This window comes from Hibiscus syriacus, unplaced genomic scaffold (assembly GCF_006381635.1).
Source record: "Hibiscus syriacus cultivar Baekdansim isolate YM2019G1 unplaced genomic scaffold, ASM638163v2 tig00002011_pilon, whole genome shotgun sequence".
Classification (NCBI taxonomy): domain Eukaryota; kingdom Viridiplantae; phylum Streptophyta; class Magnoliopsida; order Malvales; family Malvaceae; genus Hibiscus; species Hibiscus syriacus.
Window position 1 is genome coordinate 36,668 of NW_024061903.1, and position 18,356 is coordinate 55,023.

The 18,356-nt window shown below is 35.5% G+C and overlaps 2 protein-coding genes across 2 annotated transcripts; one reads left to right on the forward strand and one right to left on the reverse strand.

Annotated features, from left to right (window-relative positions):
- The first annotated feature begins 2,331 nt into the window (after positions 1-2,331).
- LOC120137402 (ethylene-responsive transcription factor ERF062-like) lies at positions 2,332-3,774 on the forward strand. Its single transcript, XM_039153159.1, has one exon. It carries the CDS (start codon positions 2,332-2,334, stop codon positions 3,580-3,582), a length of 1,251 nt encoding a protein of 416 aa, XP_039009090.1. The 3' UTR covers positions 3,583-3,774.
- Positions 3,775-5,494: 1,720 nt separating this feature from the next.
- Positions 5,495-7,456, reverse strand: LOC120137411 (PLASMODESMATA CALLOSE-BINDING PROTEIN 3-like). The gene is made up of 3 exons (XM_039153165.1): positions 7,045-7,456; positions 6,915-6,948; positions 5,495-5,779 (listed from the first exon to the last, which is right to left on the reverse strand). The coding sequence occupies exons 1-3, from the start codon at positions 7,355-7,357 to the stop codon at positions 5,521-5,523; spliced, it is 606 nt and encodes a 201-aa protein (XP_039009096.1). The 5' UTR covers positions 7,358-7,456; the 3' UTR covers positions 5,495-5,520.
- Positions 7,457-18,356: the final 10,900 nt, after the last annotated feature.

Consider the following 18,356-nt stretch of genomic DNA (forward strand, 5'->3'; position numbering starts at 1 on the left):
CCTCAATAGTAAAATAGAGTGTTGCATTTTCTAGAAGTCTCGAGTCCAAATAACTACGTCTGCATGGTGTGAGCATGTTGTTAATGATTAAAAAAGATTTTAAACAAATATTAACTTGTAATAATCTGATGGTAATAAAAAAATTATATTAATTGGTAATGTTCTGACACAAACAAAAGGGAGATGGAGACAAACACTGAGGCATCAGATTGAATGAATTAGAAGCAACAAGGCAAAATCCTTATCTTCCAGGTTGGGATACACGAACGTGCAGGTTTTTAGAAGAAACTAGATGTAATTAGAAACAGACAATGTCATTCAATGGTTTAAACAAGTCATCAGTTTTCACATGCCCCCTTAATAAAGCAATAGAAATTAGTGTGTGCTGACAATGAATTTTTCATATTCTATTTTGCTTTCTTTGATTTTGTGACCCAAAACACTGAAGAATAAAGAAACATGAAATAGAAAGTAAAAGCGACATTGAAGAAACATGGGTTCATGGTTCCATGTTTGCTTCTTATTAATCAAGTAAATAATCTATGTTTATCATTAGGCCAAGACCATGTGCTCCCACTATTAAATAAACTTTGAAAAATAGTTTAATTAAATCTGCTAAAAAAATGAATAAAAATAATCAGGGATGGACTAGGGGATGGGTGGAGCAGTATTCTCTTAAAAATTTTGAATTATTATATATTTTAGATTCTTTTTATATTTTTTATTAATAATTTATTTTCATCTTTTAAATTTTTATAAGTTTATCTCTAACATAATATATCTATCCGGAGTCTCTCTTTTTTTTCCTCCATGGAAATGGTTATCCCAAGTGGAATTTATTAGAGCCTGGTGGCTTAAGGATAACTTCAAAAATCATAAGATTTATGATTATTATGGGTCCAATCAGACACGTGATTTTAAATTAGAGATATTAATTTATTAAATTTTAAAGAATAAAAATTTATTTTTAATAAAAAATATAAAAAAAAATTATCTATAAAATATATTAAAATTTAAAATTTTTAGAAACAATTACCTCCGTTCGTTTCTTTCAATCAATCGATCACTGGGTCCAAATTAGATGAGCTGCTTAAGTGGCCCCAAATTGTTCTCAAAAGACAGCTGCAACAAATGCCAAATAAGATATTCTTTTTTGTTGATGCATTTACCTTTTATATATATATAGACAAATATTGTTTCAACTTTTGAATAGAATTGTTTCAATTAATTGTTTATTATTATATTGATGATAATGTTGTTAATGAATCCTTGGTAATGACTAATTAATGACATAACCTTGGATTTATCTCCTGATTATCTTTAATACATGCACATGAAAAAACCCAATTATGAATTAGGTTGACCTAATATATTATAAAAATATTAAATTAAGGATTAAAATATATGTAAATGATCTCGAGTTCCAGTCTTTGTGTATGCAGAAATTCCCGTTGAAAGACTCACCTATCAAAATTAGATGTATGATACGGATCGATCTGAATTAATCAAAATAAAACCTTAGAGAATCGAGAGAACAATAAGTTAAAAATATGTAAATAATACTACCTGTCCCACACAGAGGAAATATTAAAATTTCATCATTATTTAGATTTTCTTTTATGCAGAACTTTTTATAGAATAATTATAATGAAAAAAATATATATTTATAATTATATAATTTTAGAAATTGTACTTGTCCCTTGATTCTGACCAATCAAAATAACTGAAAGATGCTTTTATTTTTCTTAAAAAAATAATTATACATTTCAAAATAAGTAAATAAATAAAAGGAACAAATAAATGAAATTTGAAATTTACCAAAATAGGCTAAAATTAAATCAAAATAGATAAAAGAATTATGAGTTTGCAAATATTTAAATCCAAATAACGATATATTTTCTAGGAATCAATACATAAAATTAAAAGTACATGAATGTTTGTATATAATTTAAATGTATTATTCTAAGATTTTATCTTTTTTATTCTTTGCTTAATTTTCCTCTCTTTCTTTTCATTTCTTTCATCAAAGAAAAATAAATTAAAAACATTGGTTCAATCTAAAAACCAAAGAAAGATAATTGCTTATACGCGGCAAACAACCGTTTCAATTGAAAGAAAAAAGAAAGTCTTTAGATTGAAGGGCTAAACTTTTAATATAACAGTATATACATACATATATATATATATATATAATAAAGTAGCTTCCCATAAATTATTATTATGGTAAGTCTTCAGCAGAAACCTTCCGATTAAGGGTTAATATATACTGTACTTTGAATTGCATTTTTTTCTATATATATCTTCCATTTGTTCTGTTTTCGGACAAAAATTATGAGTGTGGAAGATCAATTTCCTAAAACAGAAACTTTGATGAACAAGGAGTGGCCATCATATATTCATGGCATGCCAACTTCTTCAAAGTTTAATTTCAACGATCCAATCATTTCTGGTACTTTAACTGGTACTTCCTACGGAAATGGCAGTGGAAGAACCAAGTCACCACCACCATCGTCGTCGTCATCTCCTTCACCTGATCGGTTTGTTTCGAGCTCCAATTCCAGTTCTTCTCATGGACACAATTTCTTAACAAACGTCCCTGGATTTCTCAGACAGGATGTTTTGAATGAACATCATTCAGGCTTGTTCGGTTCTGTTCCCTCACATGGTGGTCTTGTTTCTGATGTCATGGATGGTTTTATGCCATTGAACTTCCTGGAGTCTTTTCCGAAACTGAACCAAGCTCAAGTTTCCGAACCACCATCGCCATCGAAATTCCCCAACTTAACTTTGTTTTTGCAGGAACCTGCCATGTTAGATCCAACCACTCGAGCCATTGGGAAAAAGAGTGAGCCTGGACCGAACCATTCATTCCAATTGCCTCAACTTGGTCAGATTCAGTCTCGAATGGGCGATGAATGGCTTAGAATGAACCAGAGTTGTGCCAGTTTCCAAACCAAAGGTTTTAGTGACTATTGGCTTGGCACCAAGACTCAACCTATGAAGTACACTGGAAGCAGATTGCAGAACCAGCATCAAAAGGGTCGACTGTCATCAGCCTCGACATCGTCCGGAAAGCTGTTCCGAGGGGTAAGGCAAAGACATTGGGGAAAATGGGTTGCTGAGATACGGCTCCCGAGAAATCGAACTCGGGTTTGGCTAGGGACTTTCGACACCGCAGAAGAAGCCGCTATGGCATATGATACAGCAGCATACATGTTGCGTGGAGAATATGCGCATTTGAACTTTCCGGATCTTAAGCATCAACTGAAGGCCAATTCTTTGAATGGGAACACTGCTGCACTCCTTGAAGCCAAGTTGCAAGCAATTTCACAAGGCATTGCCGGTAACAAGAAGTTGAAAAATCCACAGTCGAGGCAGGCAAATGTCGAATGTTTAAACCAGAACACAACGAAAAGAGATTGGGAATTTGAGGTGAAGAGCAAGGCAGAATCAGAAGTGAATGAGAACAAGAAGAAAACTCAGGAGAGTGTATCATCGGATGTGGATGCTGTACAGTTAAGTAGAATGCCTTCGTTGGACATGGATATAATCTGGGATGCTCTTTTAGTCTCAGATTCCTGACATTTTCAATCATTTGAACGAAAAAAAAATGATGTGGTTCGTATTTTGCAGTCTTTATTCATCTTTGTGGGTATATTTGTATCAGCCATTACCATCAGTGTATTAAATCAAAATTTCCCATGGAACAGAACAGTCCATTCTTTTGGTCCATTTTCTGTCCCTTCTTTCATTTTATTTCTTTCAGGTTTCGTCCTGATTTTGAGGGTTTTTTTTCTCTTTATGAAATTAATGTTGTTAATTGGATTGTACAACTTTTATGTTGTGAGTGAACCTAGATAAATTCTTCCCTATCTAAATTCTTATCTTCAGTTTTATCATCTTTTGAATCACTTTCACCAGAGCCTGAGTCATGTTCCTGAGTTTGAGGAGAATCACCACCTTCAGTTTTGTCAAGCGAGCTTCATATCTGCTTCCGTCACATCCACATCTGGTACAGGAAGTCATTGCTGTAGGGGCACTGCATCACTGATAACTTGACCTGTCCTTGATCTTTCCCTATAATCCTCCATCTCAATTCTGTATCGTTCTTTATCTTTGAGAGCTTTGTCTTGATAGACCTGAACAATGACAAAAGTCCAAGCAAGATGTTAAAAACTCATAATTGAACATGTTCAGTTCATACAGCATGTACACCATATTGATGTGGCACTTGGAGTGCTGCATCCTGTGGAGCCTGATACAAGACTCCTTTTAACTTCTCCGAACCGATGGTGACAGTAACAAGATATCCACTTTCGAATTTCCCATCAACACCCCATTTCACGGGAGAGCCTGCTGTCGGTGCTGGTGACACACACGCACACAGAAAAACACAAAAAGAAGACAATTGTAGAACAGAGTATCTACCACTAGAAGTCTAGAACACAGGTGCTTCGTTGTTTATGTGATTTAACAGATTCATACTTGAATATTTTTACTTAGAGCAACCAAAACATACACTTCTCAACTAACAGCTTTAATCTGTGTCAAATTTTGTGGGAATTAAGATTTTTATGTCTCCCAGTAGAATTATGGGATTCTCCAAATCCATTGGTATTTGTTTAGTTATTGATGCGAAACCATGGGATTTATTTGAAGGATTGCAAATGTCTTGGATTGTAGTGGAATTGGACAGTAGAGAGGCCCTCGCCGTAATCGGGTGGGATGGTAATACTTCGGGTGGCTCATCAATTATGTCGCATATCACTAATTTAATTAACCGTAATTGGCAGATGCACTCAGACATGTTCCTCGTAATTGCGATAGGTCACAGATGGATTGGTTAAACTAGTTTGGAAGGATTCTTTCGATCTCAAAATCTATCATACACCTCTGGTCGAAATAGCTCAGGCATACTAAAAGGATGCTGAAACGCGCAGACATGTGGATATTTAGCTCCACCTAAACTGTATTTATCTTCTTGTTAAAAAAATATATTGTTATTTTCTCATGACCTTCAATTACCTTTTGTTCGTCTAAATATTGAAAAAAATATATAAAAAATACACCACGAATTCCTTCAGTTAATTGAAATATAAAATAGAAAAAATTACGTAAACTAATATTTGAATTTTTTTCACTTTCATTATTAAAATTTAAATATTATTTTAAAAATCAGTACACATAATCTAAAACCAATCCAAACTAATATTCTAGAATATTTTTTCCTAATTAATGAACTCCAACTCAAAAATATCATTAAATTTATACCTTAAATCTAAGGGATAAATATCAAAAGATAATTAATCCATAGATGTGTTTCTTTACACTTGTCATATATACTCCACGAAACATACAGCAATAACATTTCAAATATAGAATTGAATCAGAAAGAGATGTCTTGATAAGTAAACAGAACTAAATGAACCGAAATCATGTGTTTCTTCAGCAAAGCCCGAGAGAAGGCTCCAATTTCTAACAAAATCGCCTCCTCTCCATCCTTGGGTCATGCATCTAAGCTTAAAAGATCCATATTGGGTGCAAAATTAACGATAGAATGAGTAAGAGCAAGACGGATGTCAAGCTTGTGTCGACTATACATTCGAATGAGGCTCTAGAGTCGTCTGTCGTGGGAAATGGAGGGGTCAGTCCAGGATTATTTAGTCCGGTATTGCCATCACCGCTGGCGAGTGGCGAATTAGTCGTAGTAGTTGGTGGATTCGGGTTGTTCGTCACTGTTGGTGATGTTGTTGTTGGGGTAGTTATCCCTCCTGCCGTGCTGGAAATTCCGAAACACAAGCTGTTAAATCACATGAAAAGCAGAGATGGAAAACACTACCATGGGTCGATTAACATACTCGTATCCAACAGTACTCACCTCACCAGTGTGAATAAAATACGACATTCCACCTTAATTGTTTTGATTATTAGAATATTTAATATATATTTTCGTTTAATTTACATACGTCAATTTATCAATCATTCTCTTTGTAAAGATGTTCCATTTCATGGGAATGATGCACATGCAAAAGTTACAGTAAAAGGTGGTCAATGGGACAGAGTATGCATTTGGATCCATGACGCAAGGTTTACCACATTCCATTTTGCCAAGAATAAAAATCCTATGCCCCAAAGCCGAAATAGGCAAGCCCATAACTTGTTCAATCTTATCAACTACAGATACGATCCATCTATTAAAATCAATTTATTAATCAATAATCTCTAGAGCAAATGGTTAAAAATCCTCAAACGGTAAAACGCTTTCTCTAGAAAACACATTCTTACCACGTAACAAAAATAAGTGTTAGATCAAGAAGTAATTAGCAATAACTGTTATTTTGATAATTAATTTTGTTGGATGATATTCGGGTAAAAAAGCCTAATTCTTAATATCGTAACTTGTGTAGCAAATGAACTATTTAGCTAAAGTAAAATGTGTACTAACATTGATGATAAAAACCTAATAGGTTCAGTTTTAGACCAACAAGACAGAATCTTGACCGTTGGATGTCCTTGACTCATTGGACAAGAGACTACCATCCAACGGCTAAAAAGATAGAACTGCTTTCATAAAGCTAGACAGAGGTAAAACAGAACAGGCAAAGCGACGAACCCAAGGCATTGAAAGATGTGACCACTAACAAGACATGCACAAAACGAAACGAAGACTGTCGTCAGGTACAACGATCGAACGGTTAGAGATCAAGATGACATGCAAAAAAACACGTGTCAAACATCTATCAAATTGCAGAATCACCATTTAAACAAAGCTGACTGTACTAGAAATTCACAGGACACACAAATATGACAATTTATTCAACTCATATTACTATTCGCACCAGTGACTGTATATAGAAAAAAAATCAGTAGAATTTGTTTAAGCAGGAGTAAAAATGGAAGGAAAATATGCATACCTTTGAGAAGATGGGTACATACAAGATCCATAACCTACAAAAAAAAAGAGAAACCAGAATCCAAACTAAGAAAAAACCCAGTTCTAACAAGCTCAGAAAATGAAGTAAAAGAAAGTGATGAAGAACAAACTGGGATCAGTTTTAGCAACAGTGGCGGTGCCAGCAAAGTCACAGGAACCAGGAGTCATTGCTCTACGTTGGTAGTAGCTATTGAAAGCATAGGAAGCATGAGCTTGGATGGTGTTGGGAAGGAAACAGAGCCCATCTGACTGCAGAGGAGTGCAGTCAGCTCCGGAGGCGCATGCATAGTCGAGTGCGGTTTGAAGAGCTTTGTAGCTTGCATCACTCCTGGCAACGCACCAGCTTGCTCCTTGAACAACTGGGAAAGTTGATAAGAGCAAGGGGAGGAAGAAGAAAGGAGTGTTTAAGACTGGTAGTGTCATAGAGGAGACTTAACTAAGATGGTAAAGCAAGAGAGAGATGAAAAGAGGAGAGAGTAAGGAAAATTAAAAGAGCAGAAAGAGAGTGAGTGGGGAAGAGCTCTTTCTTTTATTTTTCTGCTTTTCATTTTATAGTATGCTTTTATTTATAAATATATTAAAGTTTACATAATATGAAATTTTCATTTATTGAAGTGTATCTAAGTATATAATATTATCCTATTAAAAAAGTACATAATATCTTAAATCGATTTTCAGGACTCACTAAATTATTTTGGTAGCTAAAAAGATAAAAGAAGAAAAAAATATCGAAATATTCCCTGTTTTAGATCTTAATGGGTTTTTTCCTTAAGAAAAATAGTTATTTTTTATAAAGTGGTTTACAAGTTTAGATCGATTATATTATTATTTAATTTATTATTTTTAATATATTAATAATTATACATGCTTCGTAATGGTTTATCGAGATTCTCATTTTATATCTAATTTTTGGAGATCTTTGAAAGTTTTTGGTACCTTGATACATGCATAATAAGAGAGGTGAAATATTTGTATTTTGGATAAGAAATTAAAATTAGTTTTAAAGGCTGAAATATCAATTGACTTTAGATAAATTTTTAAATGAGATTCGTGCAATTTTAAGTTATAATGTCTTCTTACATATAAATCGTCTTTTATTTAAATTTCTAATGCATCATAAAACACCTCAATTGAACATCTGAAACTCATAATATGTCTATTTGAGCAATGATAACACGAGCGAAAAATTGGAAACATGATCAATATAGAATATTTCAATATTACACCTAATATTTAAAAAACAGTAAATAAAGTAAATAAAATGTGATAACAAAAACAAGTTGTATCAATTGTCAATTTCCAACAACGAAGTAAAAATCCTGTTGCATATATTTATGATGCACAATTATGCAAGTGTACACAATGAACAAGTAACAAAGTGATGAATAAATACGTCTCCACATAGATCGATTGGTGAAATATAAAATTAGATAAAAAGATAAACTGAAGAATTATGAAATTAAATAAATAATTTAGCGTAAAGGTAGCAATAAAAACTATGACTAAAATTCTTGAAGAAGTTATGAATGATGAACTAAGCGGCAGAGATTGCTATAGGATTGACTCTAAAAGATAAATTAATGTTGTGATGAAGTTATGGTTTATTAATTGCTCGAGTCTTAGGGGTTTCTATATGTCAACAACTAAACTAGGCTAAACCATCTTCAAGACTATATGTATATGACACATAGTGATGTCCTTAGCTTAACTCGTGTGAGGCAGATCTTTATGTTTAAAGTTGCACAAATTATTCTACCAAGAAATCTTCTCAAATTACTTAATCACAAACTGAATAATTTAATCTTTTCAGAATTAAATTGATCTTTGTAAACCTGCAAGATCATTCGTCGATGACGAGCAAGTATTTATCCTACAAAACAGTTAAGTAAAACATTTGAATAAATCAAACTAAGATTAATCTTCCATCGTAAATTGAAGTATCTATAACAACCCCAACCTTAGAAACATTAGTTCATGGCTAGACTAAAAATAAGTAAAATAAAATGTGAATTCACCATCATTCTCCGCAATCGAAAAACCAAGAAACATAAATAGAAACAACGAAAGAAATCTAGGAATAAGGTGTCGCCTCTCTAGCACTCAGTGAGGTCAGTGCAACGTCTCTCCGTCGTCAATGAGGATTCTACAATCGTGTGTCTTCTTCTGTTGTCCAAACTTTCTAGTTGTGCTTCACACCTTTCTCTTAGGGTTTGCCTCTAAGGTTAAGTCCTTGGCCCACAATTGCTTCTTTATTAAATAATTTATCTAGTACACGTATATGTAGGAAGCCTAGAACGACGCATGTTTTAGAGCTGACTCAATATCTTTTCATATTGCCACGACAATGTTGATGGCAACTGGAGCGGTTTTGCCACGGCAATATTGCTGACAATTGGCGCATACTATTGCCATGATAATTCTCTAACTTCTACTTTCATTTTCCGCATGCACCCATTTACACCTGACAAACATAAAACCTTCCTAAAAACGATTACAAGAAACAATTACATCTAATTAAGCCTAAGCCAAGCTCTATGATATAATGTCATGAAATGACAATGTAATAATCTAAAAATGTAACTAAAAGCAACTAAGTACGAGCAATTAACTCAATTCTTCATTTGTCTTCATTTATATCACCAATTGTATTATATTTTAAAAAATAATGTTTAAGATAAACATTTCATTATTTAAAGTACTTTTTGACATTAACTTAAAACACTTAATTTTTTTTAAACAAAACAACTTAAAAGTACTTTACAGAATCACTTTTAAAAAACACTTTTGCACCACCGTTTCTAAAAGCATTACCAAACTAAGACATAAAATGCAACTCTTTCCGAGAGTTAACAATAGTGATGTGTCATACACGAATCTTGGTCGTGTATTGATGCAAGAAGGTAAAGTAGTGCCTTATAAGTCTATGCAGCTAAAACCACACGAGCTTAATTGTTTCACTCATGATTTGGAGTTAACGGTTTTGATTTTTTCATTGAAGATATGGTGACATTTTCTTTGTGTTGCAAGTTTATTATTTATACTGATCATAGGAGTTTTAAGTATCTCCTCACAAAGGAGCTTAACTTAAGACAGAGGAGATTGATTAATTTTTCTGAAAGATTATGATTGCTTTGTTGAGTATTATCTCGAAAAAATTAATGTTGTTGCGAATGCTTTGAGTTAAAAGTTGTGGTTGAGTTACGTGCATTTTTCACTAGATTATGTGTACTCAGCGATGGAGGTTTTATAGCGGAATTGTACATTAATCCGACTTCATCATAGTAAATTAAGGGTAAGCAGTTGGGTGATAAATTCTTGGAGAAGAAATTTTATCAAATCAATAAAGGTGTTAGTGGTGATTTTCCATTGATTTAGATGATATTTTGGGGTTTTGTGTTCGATTTTGCATGCCTAGTGATTTAGATTTGAGGCATGTTATTCTCAGTGAGGTACATATTAGTCATGTTTCTATGCACGAGAGAAGTATTAGTATGTATCAAAATCTTCGTGAGTTGTATTAGTGGCCCAACATGAGAGGATAAGTGGTACATTTTATTTCTAAATTCTTATTGTTTTAAAAGGTGAAAGATGAGCATCAGTTCTTTTTGTGTTTGCTTCGCCTGCTAAGGATTCTAGAGTGGAAGTGAGAACAAATCATTATTGATTTTATTTCAGGTCACTTTTGACTCCACTGAAGAAAGATTATATATGGGTGATTGTTGATAGATTCTCTAAGAGAGTATATTTTCTTATGGTGTGTACTAATTTCTCTATGTAGAGGTTGACAAAGTTGTATATTTTTTAGATCCTGCGTTCTTATGATGTTCTTTTATCTATTTTTTTGGTTAGGGACCCACATTTTACGTCGATATTCTGGAAGAGTTTGAAAGAGAATTTAGGAACAAAGTTGATTTTTAGTACAACTTATCATCTGTAATCGGATGGTCAATTTGAGCGTGTGATTCAGATTTTGATGGATATGCTTTGTACGTACAGAGGTGTAGGGACACCTTTGTGTTGGTCTAAAATGGTTGAAAGTTGAATTGTTGGTCTCGATTTGATTAAGGAGACGAATTATAAAGTTAAGTTGATCCGTAATATGTTGAAGCCAATTTCGATCGATAGAAATTTTATGTTGATTTGAAACATAGAGACATCAAATTTCAAGTTGGTGATCGTGTGTTCTTGAAATATTTGCTTTGGAAAATGCTGTTGCGTTTTGGCCATAAAGATAAGCTTCGACCTAAATTCATTGGATCATTTGAGGATTGGAAGTTGGCAAAGTCTTTCATGCTCATGTTCTCCGCAACCACCTTTTAACCAACACTTTCCTATGCAACCGTCTCATCGAACTCTATTCCAAATGCAACGACTCATCCTCTGCTGACCGCACGTTCCACTATACCCCTCGGAAGGACATTTATTCATGGAATGCTATTTTCACCTTCCATTGAATTTGGGAACTTAAATTTTGCATGCAAGATGTTCTAACAAATGCCTGAAAGAAACGTTGTCTCCTGGAACAATTCCAGTAATTTAATGTTAAAAAAAGGGTACCAGGAAAAAGGCGTTGGATGTTTATAAGCTTATGGTTTCAGAAGATATTTTGCCAACCCATATTACCTTTTGCTTGCATTTTAAGTGCTTGTGGAAGCGTTTTGGATTTGAAGCTTGGGAAGTGTTATGTATGGCTCATAAAAAGTCTCGTTGTGGGGTTACGAATTATGTGGGTTGGGGTGTGGGGGCGCAGCCCCCGCGGTACGGTACAGGGTTGATTTTGTAATTATGTACCAGGGTTTTCTATTATAAATAGAGATGTAACCTAGACCTAAAAAGATCATTGAATAAAACTTCTAGCGCCGCCTAGGCACCGAGGACGTAAGCACATTGCCGAACCTCGTAAAATTCTCGTGTTCTTTCGTTTTCTTTACCCGTTTTCGTCAACAATTGGTATCAGATGTCAGGAGCAAAATTCGAAGTCGCGAAATTCGATGGTCAGGGTAACTTCGGATTATGGCAAACGAGGGTGAAGGATCTATTGGCGCAGCAAGGGATCTTGAAGGCTTTGCGACCTACAAAGCCGGCGTCGATGGATGAGGAAGATTGGGAAGAATTGCAGCAGCCAGCGGCAGGAACCATACGATTATGCTTGGCGGACGAGGTCATGTATCACGTCATGCATCTATCGTCTCCAGACGAAATTTGGAGGAAGTTGGAAAGTCAGTTTATGTCCAAATCCTTAACGACAAAACTGTATCTGAAGCAGCGGCTGTATGGGCTGAAGATGCAGGACGATCACGATTTGGCGCAACACGTGAATGTCTTCAATCAAATCGTTTCTGATCTGGCTCGGCTTGATGTGAAAATTGAGGATGAAGACAGAGCGATGATTCTGTTGTGTTCGTTGCCTTCCTCTTACGAACACATGGTGACTACTCTTACATATGGGAAAGAGACTATCAACGTTGAGGAGATTACTGCAGCCTTGTTGGCTCACAACCAGCGGAAGCAGAATGCAGGGGAAAGCTCTCAAGCCGATAGCTTATATGTCAAGGGTAATCGAGATCGTGGACGGAAGCCAGAGAAGGCAGGGTCCGGGAAGCGGAATTCCATATCCAAATCCAGGGATAAGAAGACGATTCACTGTTACAAGTGCAAGGAGGCGGGACATATGAAGCGAGACTGTCCGAAGTTGAAAAAGCAGACCGATGAGAAGCGTGATAGCTCATCCAAGTCTGTGAACGTGGTCGAGGATGATACTTCTGATTGCAGTGAGGGTGATATGCTTTCTATTTCAACGACACAATTGACGGATGCTTGGATTCTTGATTCTGGATGTTCTTATCACATCACGCCAAATAGGGAATGGTTTTCGACATACAGGCCGGTTAATTCTGGTTCGGTTTATTTGGGTGATGATCGATGTTGCAATATTGTTGGTATTGGTGATGTCAGAATTAAGATGCACGATGGCTCCGTTCGGACGTTGAGTGGTGTTCGACATATCCCAGACTTGAAGAAGAATTTGATTTCCTTGGGCACTTTGCACAAGAATGGTTTTATCCCTAAGGCTGACGAGGATAGGGAAACCATTCGGATTGTTAAAGGAGCATTGACTGTGATGAAAGGCAAGATGACTGCAGGGAATATCTACAGATTGTTAGGGAGTACCGTTGCAGGTGGAGTTCACTCTGTTGAGTCCTGTGATGATACGACAAAATTGTGGCATATGCGCCTTGCTCATCTTAGTGAACGTGGTATGGCAGAATTACACAAGAGAAACTTGTTGCATGGTGTCAAAAGCTGTAAGCTCGATTTTTGCAAGTATTGTGTTCTTGGTAAACAGACTAAAGTCCGTTTCAAGACTGCGAAGCACACAACTCAAGGGATTCTTGATTATGTGCATTCTGATGTATGGGGGCCTTCCACGACATCGTCTTTGGGTGGATCTAGGTACTATGTTACTTTTATTGATGATTTTTCACAGAAAGTTTGGGTGTATTTTTTGAAACAGAAATCTGAAGTTTTTGAGAAGTTCAAGCTGTGGAAAGCTGAGGTAGAAAACCAAACAGGACGAAAAATCAAGTGTTTGCGGTCTGACAATGGTACGGAGTACACAGATTCACAGTTCCTACAATTATGTAAGGAGCATGGGATTCAGAGGCATTTTACAGTGCGCAAGACACCACAACAGAATGGTGTTGCGGAACGAATGAACAGGTCGTTGAATGAAAGAGCCAGATGTTTGCGTTTGAATGTGGGGCTTCCCAAACACTTCTGGGCTGAGGCTGTTAACATGGCGTGTTACCTTATCAACAGATCGCCAAGGGCATCGCTGGCTGGGAAAGTTGCAGAAGAGGTATGGACTGGTCATGATGTTAGTTTTGATAACTTACGGATTTTTGGTTGTCCTGCTTATGTGCATGTACCTGCTGATGAGAGATCCAAACTTGATGCAAAATCGAAGGAGTGCATTTTTCTGGGTTACAAGAAATGTGTCAAAGGATTCAAGTTCTGGGATCCAGTTGCGAAGAAAGTTGTGATTAGTAGAGATGTCGTTTTTGATGAACAGTCTATGTTGCAGCAGAAGCAAGACACGACAGTGGTAGATTTCGAGCAGTTTCCAGTTGAGAAACCAGAAACTTCTCAACCGACTTCTGGTGGTTCCACTACGGATGATTTGCAGGATTATAGTCTCGCCAGAGACAGGGTGAGACGGACGAATATAAAGCCTCCGAACAGATTGGGTTTTGAAGACTTGGTATCTTTTGCACTTACTGTTAGCAGTGATGATCCAGTTACTTTTCATGATGCCGTTACTAGTCAGGAAAACGACAAGTGGATGGCAGCCATGGTTGAGGAGATGGAGTCTTTGAATCACAATCGCACATGGGAGTTAGTTCCCCTTCCTGAGGGTAAGAAGCCGATTGGTTGCAAATGGGTGTATAAGAAGAAACCAGCAGTAACAGAAAAAGAGGGGGAGAAGTTCAAGGCTCGTTTGGTAGCGAAGGGTTTTTCACAGCAGAAAGGAGTTGATTATGATGAAATCTTTTCTCCTGTGGTCAGGCACACTTCAATCCGAGCAGTACTTGCATTGGTGGCTAGTTGGGATTTGCATTTAGAGCAGATGGATGTTAAAACTGCTTTTTTGCATGGTGATTTAGATGAGCAGATCTACATGCGGCAACCTGAAGGTTTCACTCAACCTGGAAACGAGCATTTAGTTTGCAGATTGAAGAAATCTTTGTACGGGTTAAAACAGTCTCCGAGACAGTGGTATAAACGGTTTGACTCCTATATGATCAAGATTGGCTACAACCGATGTGAGTATGATTGTTGTGTCTATGTTAAGAGCCTTGATGATGGTTCTTTTATTTTTCTATTACTGTATGTTGATGATATGTTGATTGCTGCGAAGAACATGGATGATGTTATCGGTTTGAAAACTTTATTGAGTCAGGAATTTGATATGAAAGATTTAGGTGCTGCAAAGAAAATTCTTGGAATGGAAATTTGCAGGGACAGAGACTCAAGGAAACTGCGGCTATCTCAACGGGGTTATGTTGAGAAAATGCTAGAAAGGTTTGCGATGAGCAGCGCGAAACCAGTTAGCACTCCATTGGCGAATCACTTTAAGCTCTCATCAGAACAGTGCCCTAAGACAGATAAGGAAGCTGAAAATATGGCAAAGGTTCCGTATTCTAATGCTGTTGGCTGCTTGATGTATGCGATGGTATGTACTCGTCCTGATTTAGCTCATGTTGTTAGTCAAGTTTGTAAGTACATGTCTAAACCTGGTAAGCAACATTGGGATGCAGTCAAGTGGATCTTTCGGTACTTAAAGGGTACTGTGGGACATGGAATTGTTTTTGGGAGTCAGCGGGATAATCCTTTGGTTGTAGGATATGTGGATTCAGATTATGCAGGTGACTTGGATAATAGAAGATCTACGACAGGGTATGTGTTTACTCTTGGTGGAGGGCCTATTTGCTGGAAGTCTACTGTTCAATCTGTCGTGGCACTATCTACAACTGAAGCTGAATACATGGCAGCGGCTGAAGCTGCAAAAGAAGCTTTATGGCTTACTGGTTTAGTGAAGGAGTTGGGTGTTCAACAAGGTGGAGTTCAGTTGCTTTGTGATAATCAAAGTGCTATTCACTTGGCTAAGAATCAGGTGTATCGTGCTAGAACTAAACATATTGATGTAAGGTTCCACAAGATCAGAGAGTTGGTTGCATCTGGAGAGGTTTTGTTTCAGAAGGTACATACTGATGAGAATGCCGCTGATATGTTCACCAAGCCAGTTACGACAGACAAGTTCAAGCATTGCTTGGACTTGTTGAATGTTTCGAGTTGTTAAAGAAGCAAGGTAACCCAACCCACATTGAAGTTTCCAAGGGGCAGGATATTCGCCAAGGTGGAGATTTGTTATGTATGGCTCATAAAAAGTCTCGTTGTGGGGTTACGAATTATGTGGGTTGGGGGTGTGGGGGCGCAGCCCCCGCGGTACGGTACAGGGTTGATTTTGTAATTATGTACCAGGGTTTTCTATTATAAATAGAGATGTAACCTAGACCTAAAAAGATCATTGAATAAAACTTCTAGCGCCGCCTAGGCACCGAGGACGTAAGCACATTGCCGAACCTCGTAAAATTCTCGTGTTCTTTCGTTTTCTTTACCCGTTTTCGTCAACAGGAAGAGATGCCACAGTCTTGTTATTAAGATCGGTCTTGATACGAATATCTTTGTCTGTAACGGTTACTGTCTGTTTATGCTAAATGTGGGGTTATGAGAGGCGTTCAAACCTTTTGGGACATTGATGATCGTAATGACGTTACTTTTACTTCAATGATGGATGGGTTAGGAAGTATTGATGGGGTCTTTGAGGCTTTGGAGATGTTTAGAATGATGTGTCGAAAAGGGGCTCGTATTGATTCTGTTTCCTTGTCTGCTATTTTGACTGTTTGTGCAAGGGAGAGTATGGGTGAATCTGGTTGCTACGCCTACCAAGATAGTTATAGACTATCATGTAATGTTGTACTCGGTGAACAAGTTCATGGTCTTGCAATTAAGCTTGGATTTGAAAATGATTTTTATTTTAATTCGTTGCTTCGTATGAGTGCTAAGAATGGGATTATTAACCATGCTGAGATTGGTTTTCTTATTGGCACAATGTAAAAATAAATAAAAATTGTTTTGACATTTTATTAAATATTTACTTTAACCTCTATTCGTTGTTTTTTAGATCATTTTGTCATCTACGTCTTATTTTGGATAAAAAAAAAACCTCTCTATGAATGGAAATCTTTAGTTAACAAATGATTACCACTTCAAAATATGAGTCTTTTATCCTAAAATGAAACGTCGAGAACTAAATTCTCTATGGGAAAAAAATGATCAAAGTGACTACTCAATCAAACGTTACGAGACTTTTTGTCATAAAATAAAACTTTGAGGGCTAAAATATATAAAAAAAAGAATAAAGGCCAAAAAAGATAATTTTAATAAACTTTGGAGACTAATTTTGATATTATGCCTTTCATATTTTAAGAAAAAAGTGTTGGATATGTAATTATATTAATTTTGTTAACTGTCAATTCATCAATCAAATATCAATAACAAATAATTTTAATAATATCATTTAAAAAATTAAACAATCTAAGAGTAAAAATTAAAATATCAATTATCATATTAAAATCTTTTTGTAATTAGATAGTCAAACGGATATAATTTATCCCATCGTTACAAACACAAACAAGGTCTATGATCGTAGAAAAAATTAACACTTTGGACTCATCTAAAACTTTTATCGACAAAGGAAGAAGACTTTGACCCAACACCAGTTGACCCTCGAGAATGATCCAAAAGATGTTGGAGAAGACTAAGAAACCTCCATGAAATGACCAAAAAATGGGGAGGAACAATAAAAAGGGAAAGGTAAATGAGATGGGAGAGGTCGGGGGGGAGTTAACGATGCGCGATAATATTGACACCCACCCTTGGGTTGTAAAATTAATGAAACGATAAGAGAGAGAGAGAACGATACAAATCATTTTTTAATGATAATGTCTTGTACTGATCTTTATTTATAGCTCGTCATGGCAGCTGCATCAATAATGATTTATATCTTATTCTCTTTATAAGAGGCTCTCTCTGTCAAAAAGATTATTATATTGTCGCTTTTAAAATGATAAAATTTAGTAAGGCGATTTTAGTCCCAAAAAAAGAGTATGATGATGATTTATGCGTTACATATTTTTTGGTAAATTATATGTTTTATATTTAAATTATTATTATTATTTTATTTTATTATTTTATTTAAAAAAACATACATGATGTTTAGTTTATGATTTAATTTGATATATCACTGTTAAAAATTAATAGAAGTGCTAACGTGATATTTTTTATTTTTTTTAATAATCAGGAAAGAAACCAATTATCAGTTCAAGAGGAGTAAAATATAATCAACAATAGAAAAATGAGAAAGATATAATCAAAATAAACAAAAATTTAAAGGTCAAAAAGGTATTTATTCCTAATATTTTTAATGATAAAAAATTAGGAGGCAATGTACCCTGGGATGAAGCTATTTTCTATTAATAATGATACGATATTATCTTATGATAATATTTTAATATCATCGTTAAATTTTTAAAGACGAATACCAAAATAGAATCTAAATTTTAAATCAATATCAAAATACTTTTCTCTTTTATATCGTTGGAGAGATCATAAACATACCAAATAGGGTGGAAGATTCCGTTTCCAAATCCCAATTCCAAATACAGCAAGCGTTCACATGATCATTCACTAACTATTTCCTATGATACTTTTAGCCAATCATATTAATTGCTCACAACGATACATAAATTATTGCCTTTTTTATCCACTTTTTTAATTCATAAAATTGACCTGTCTTCTT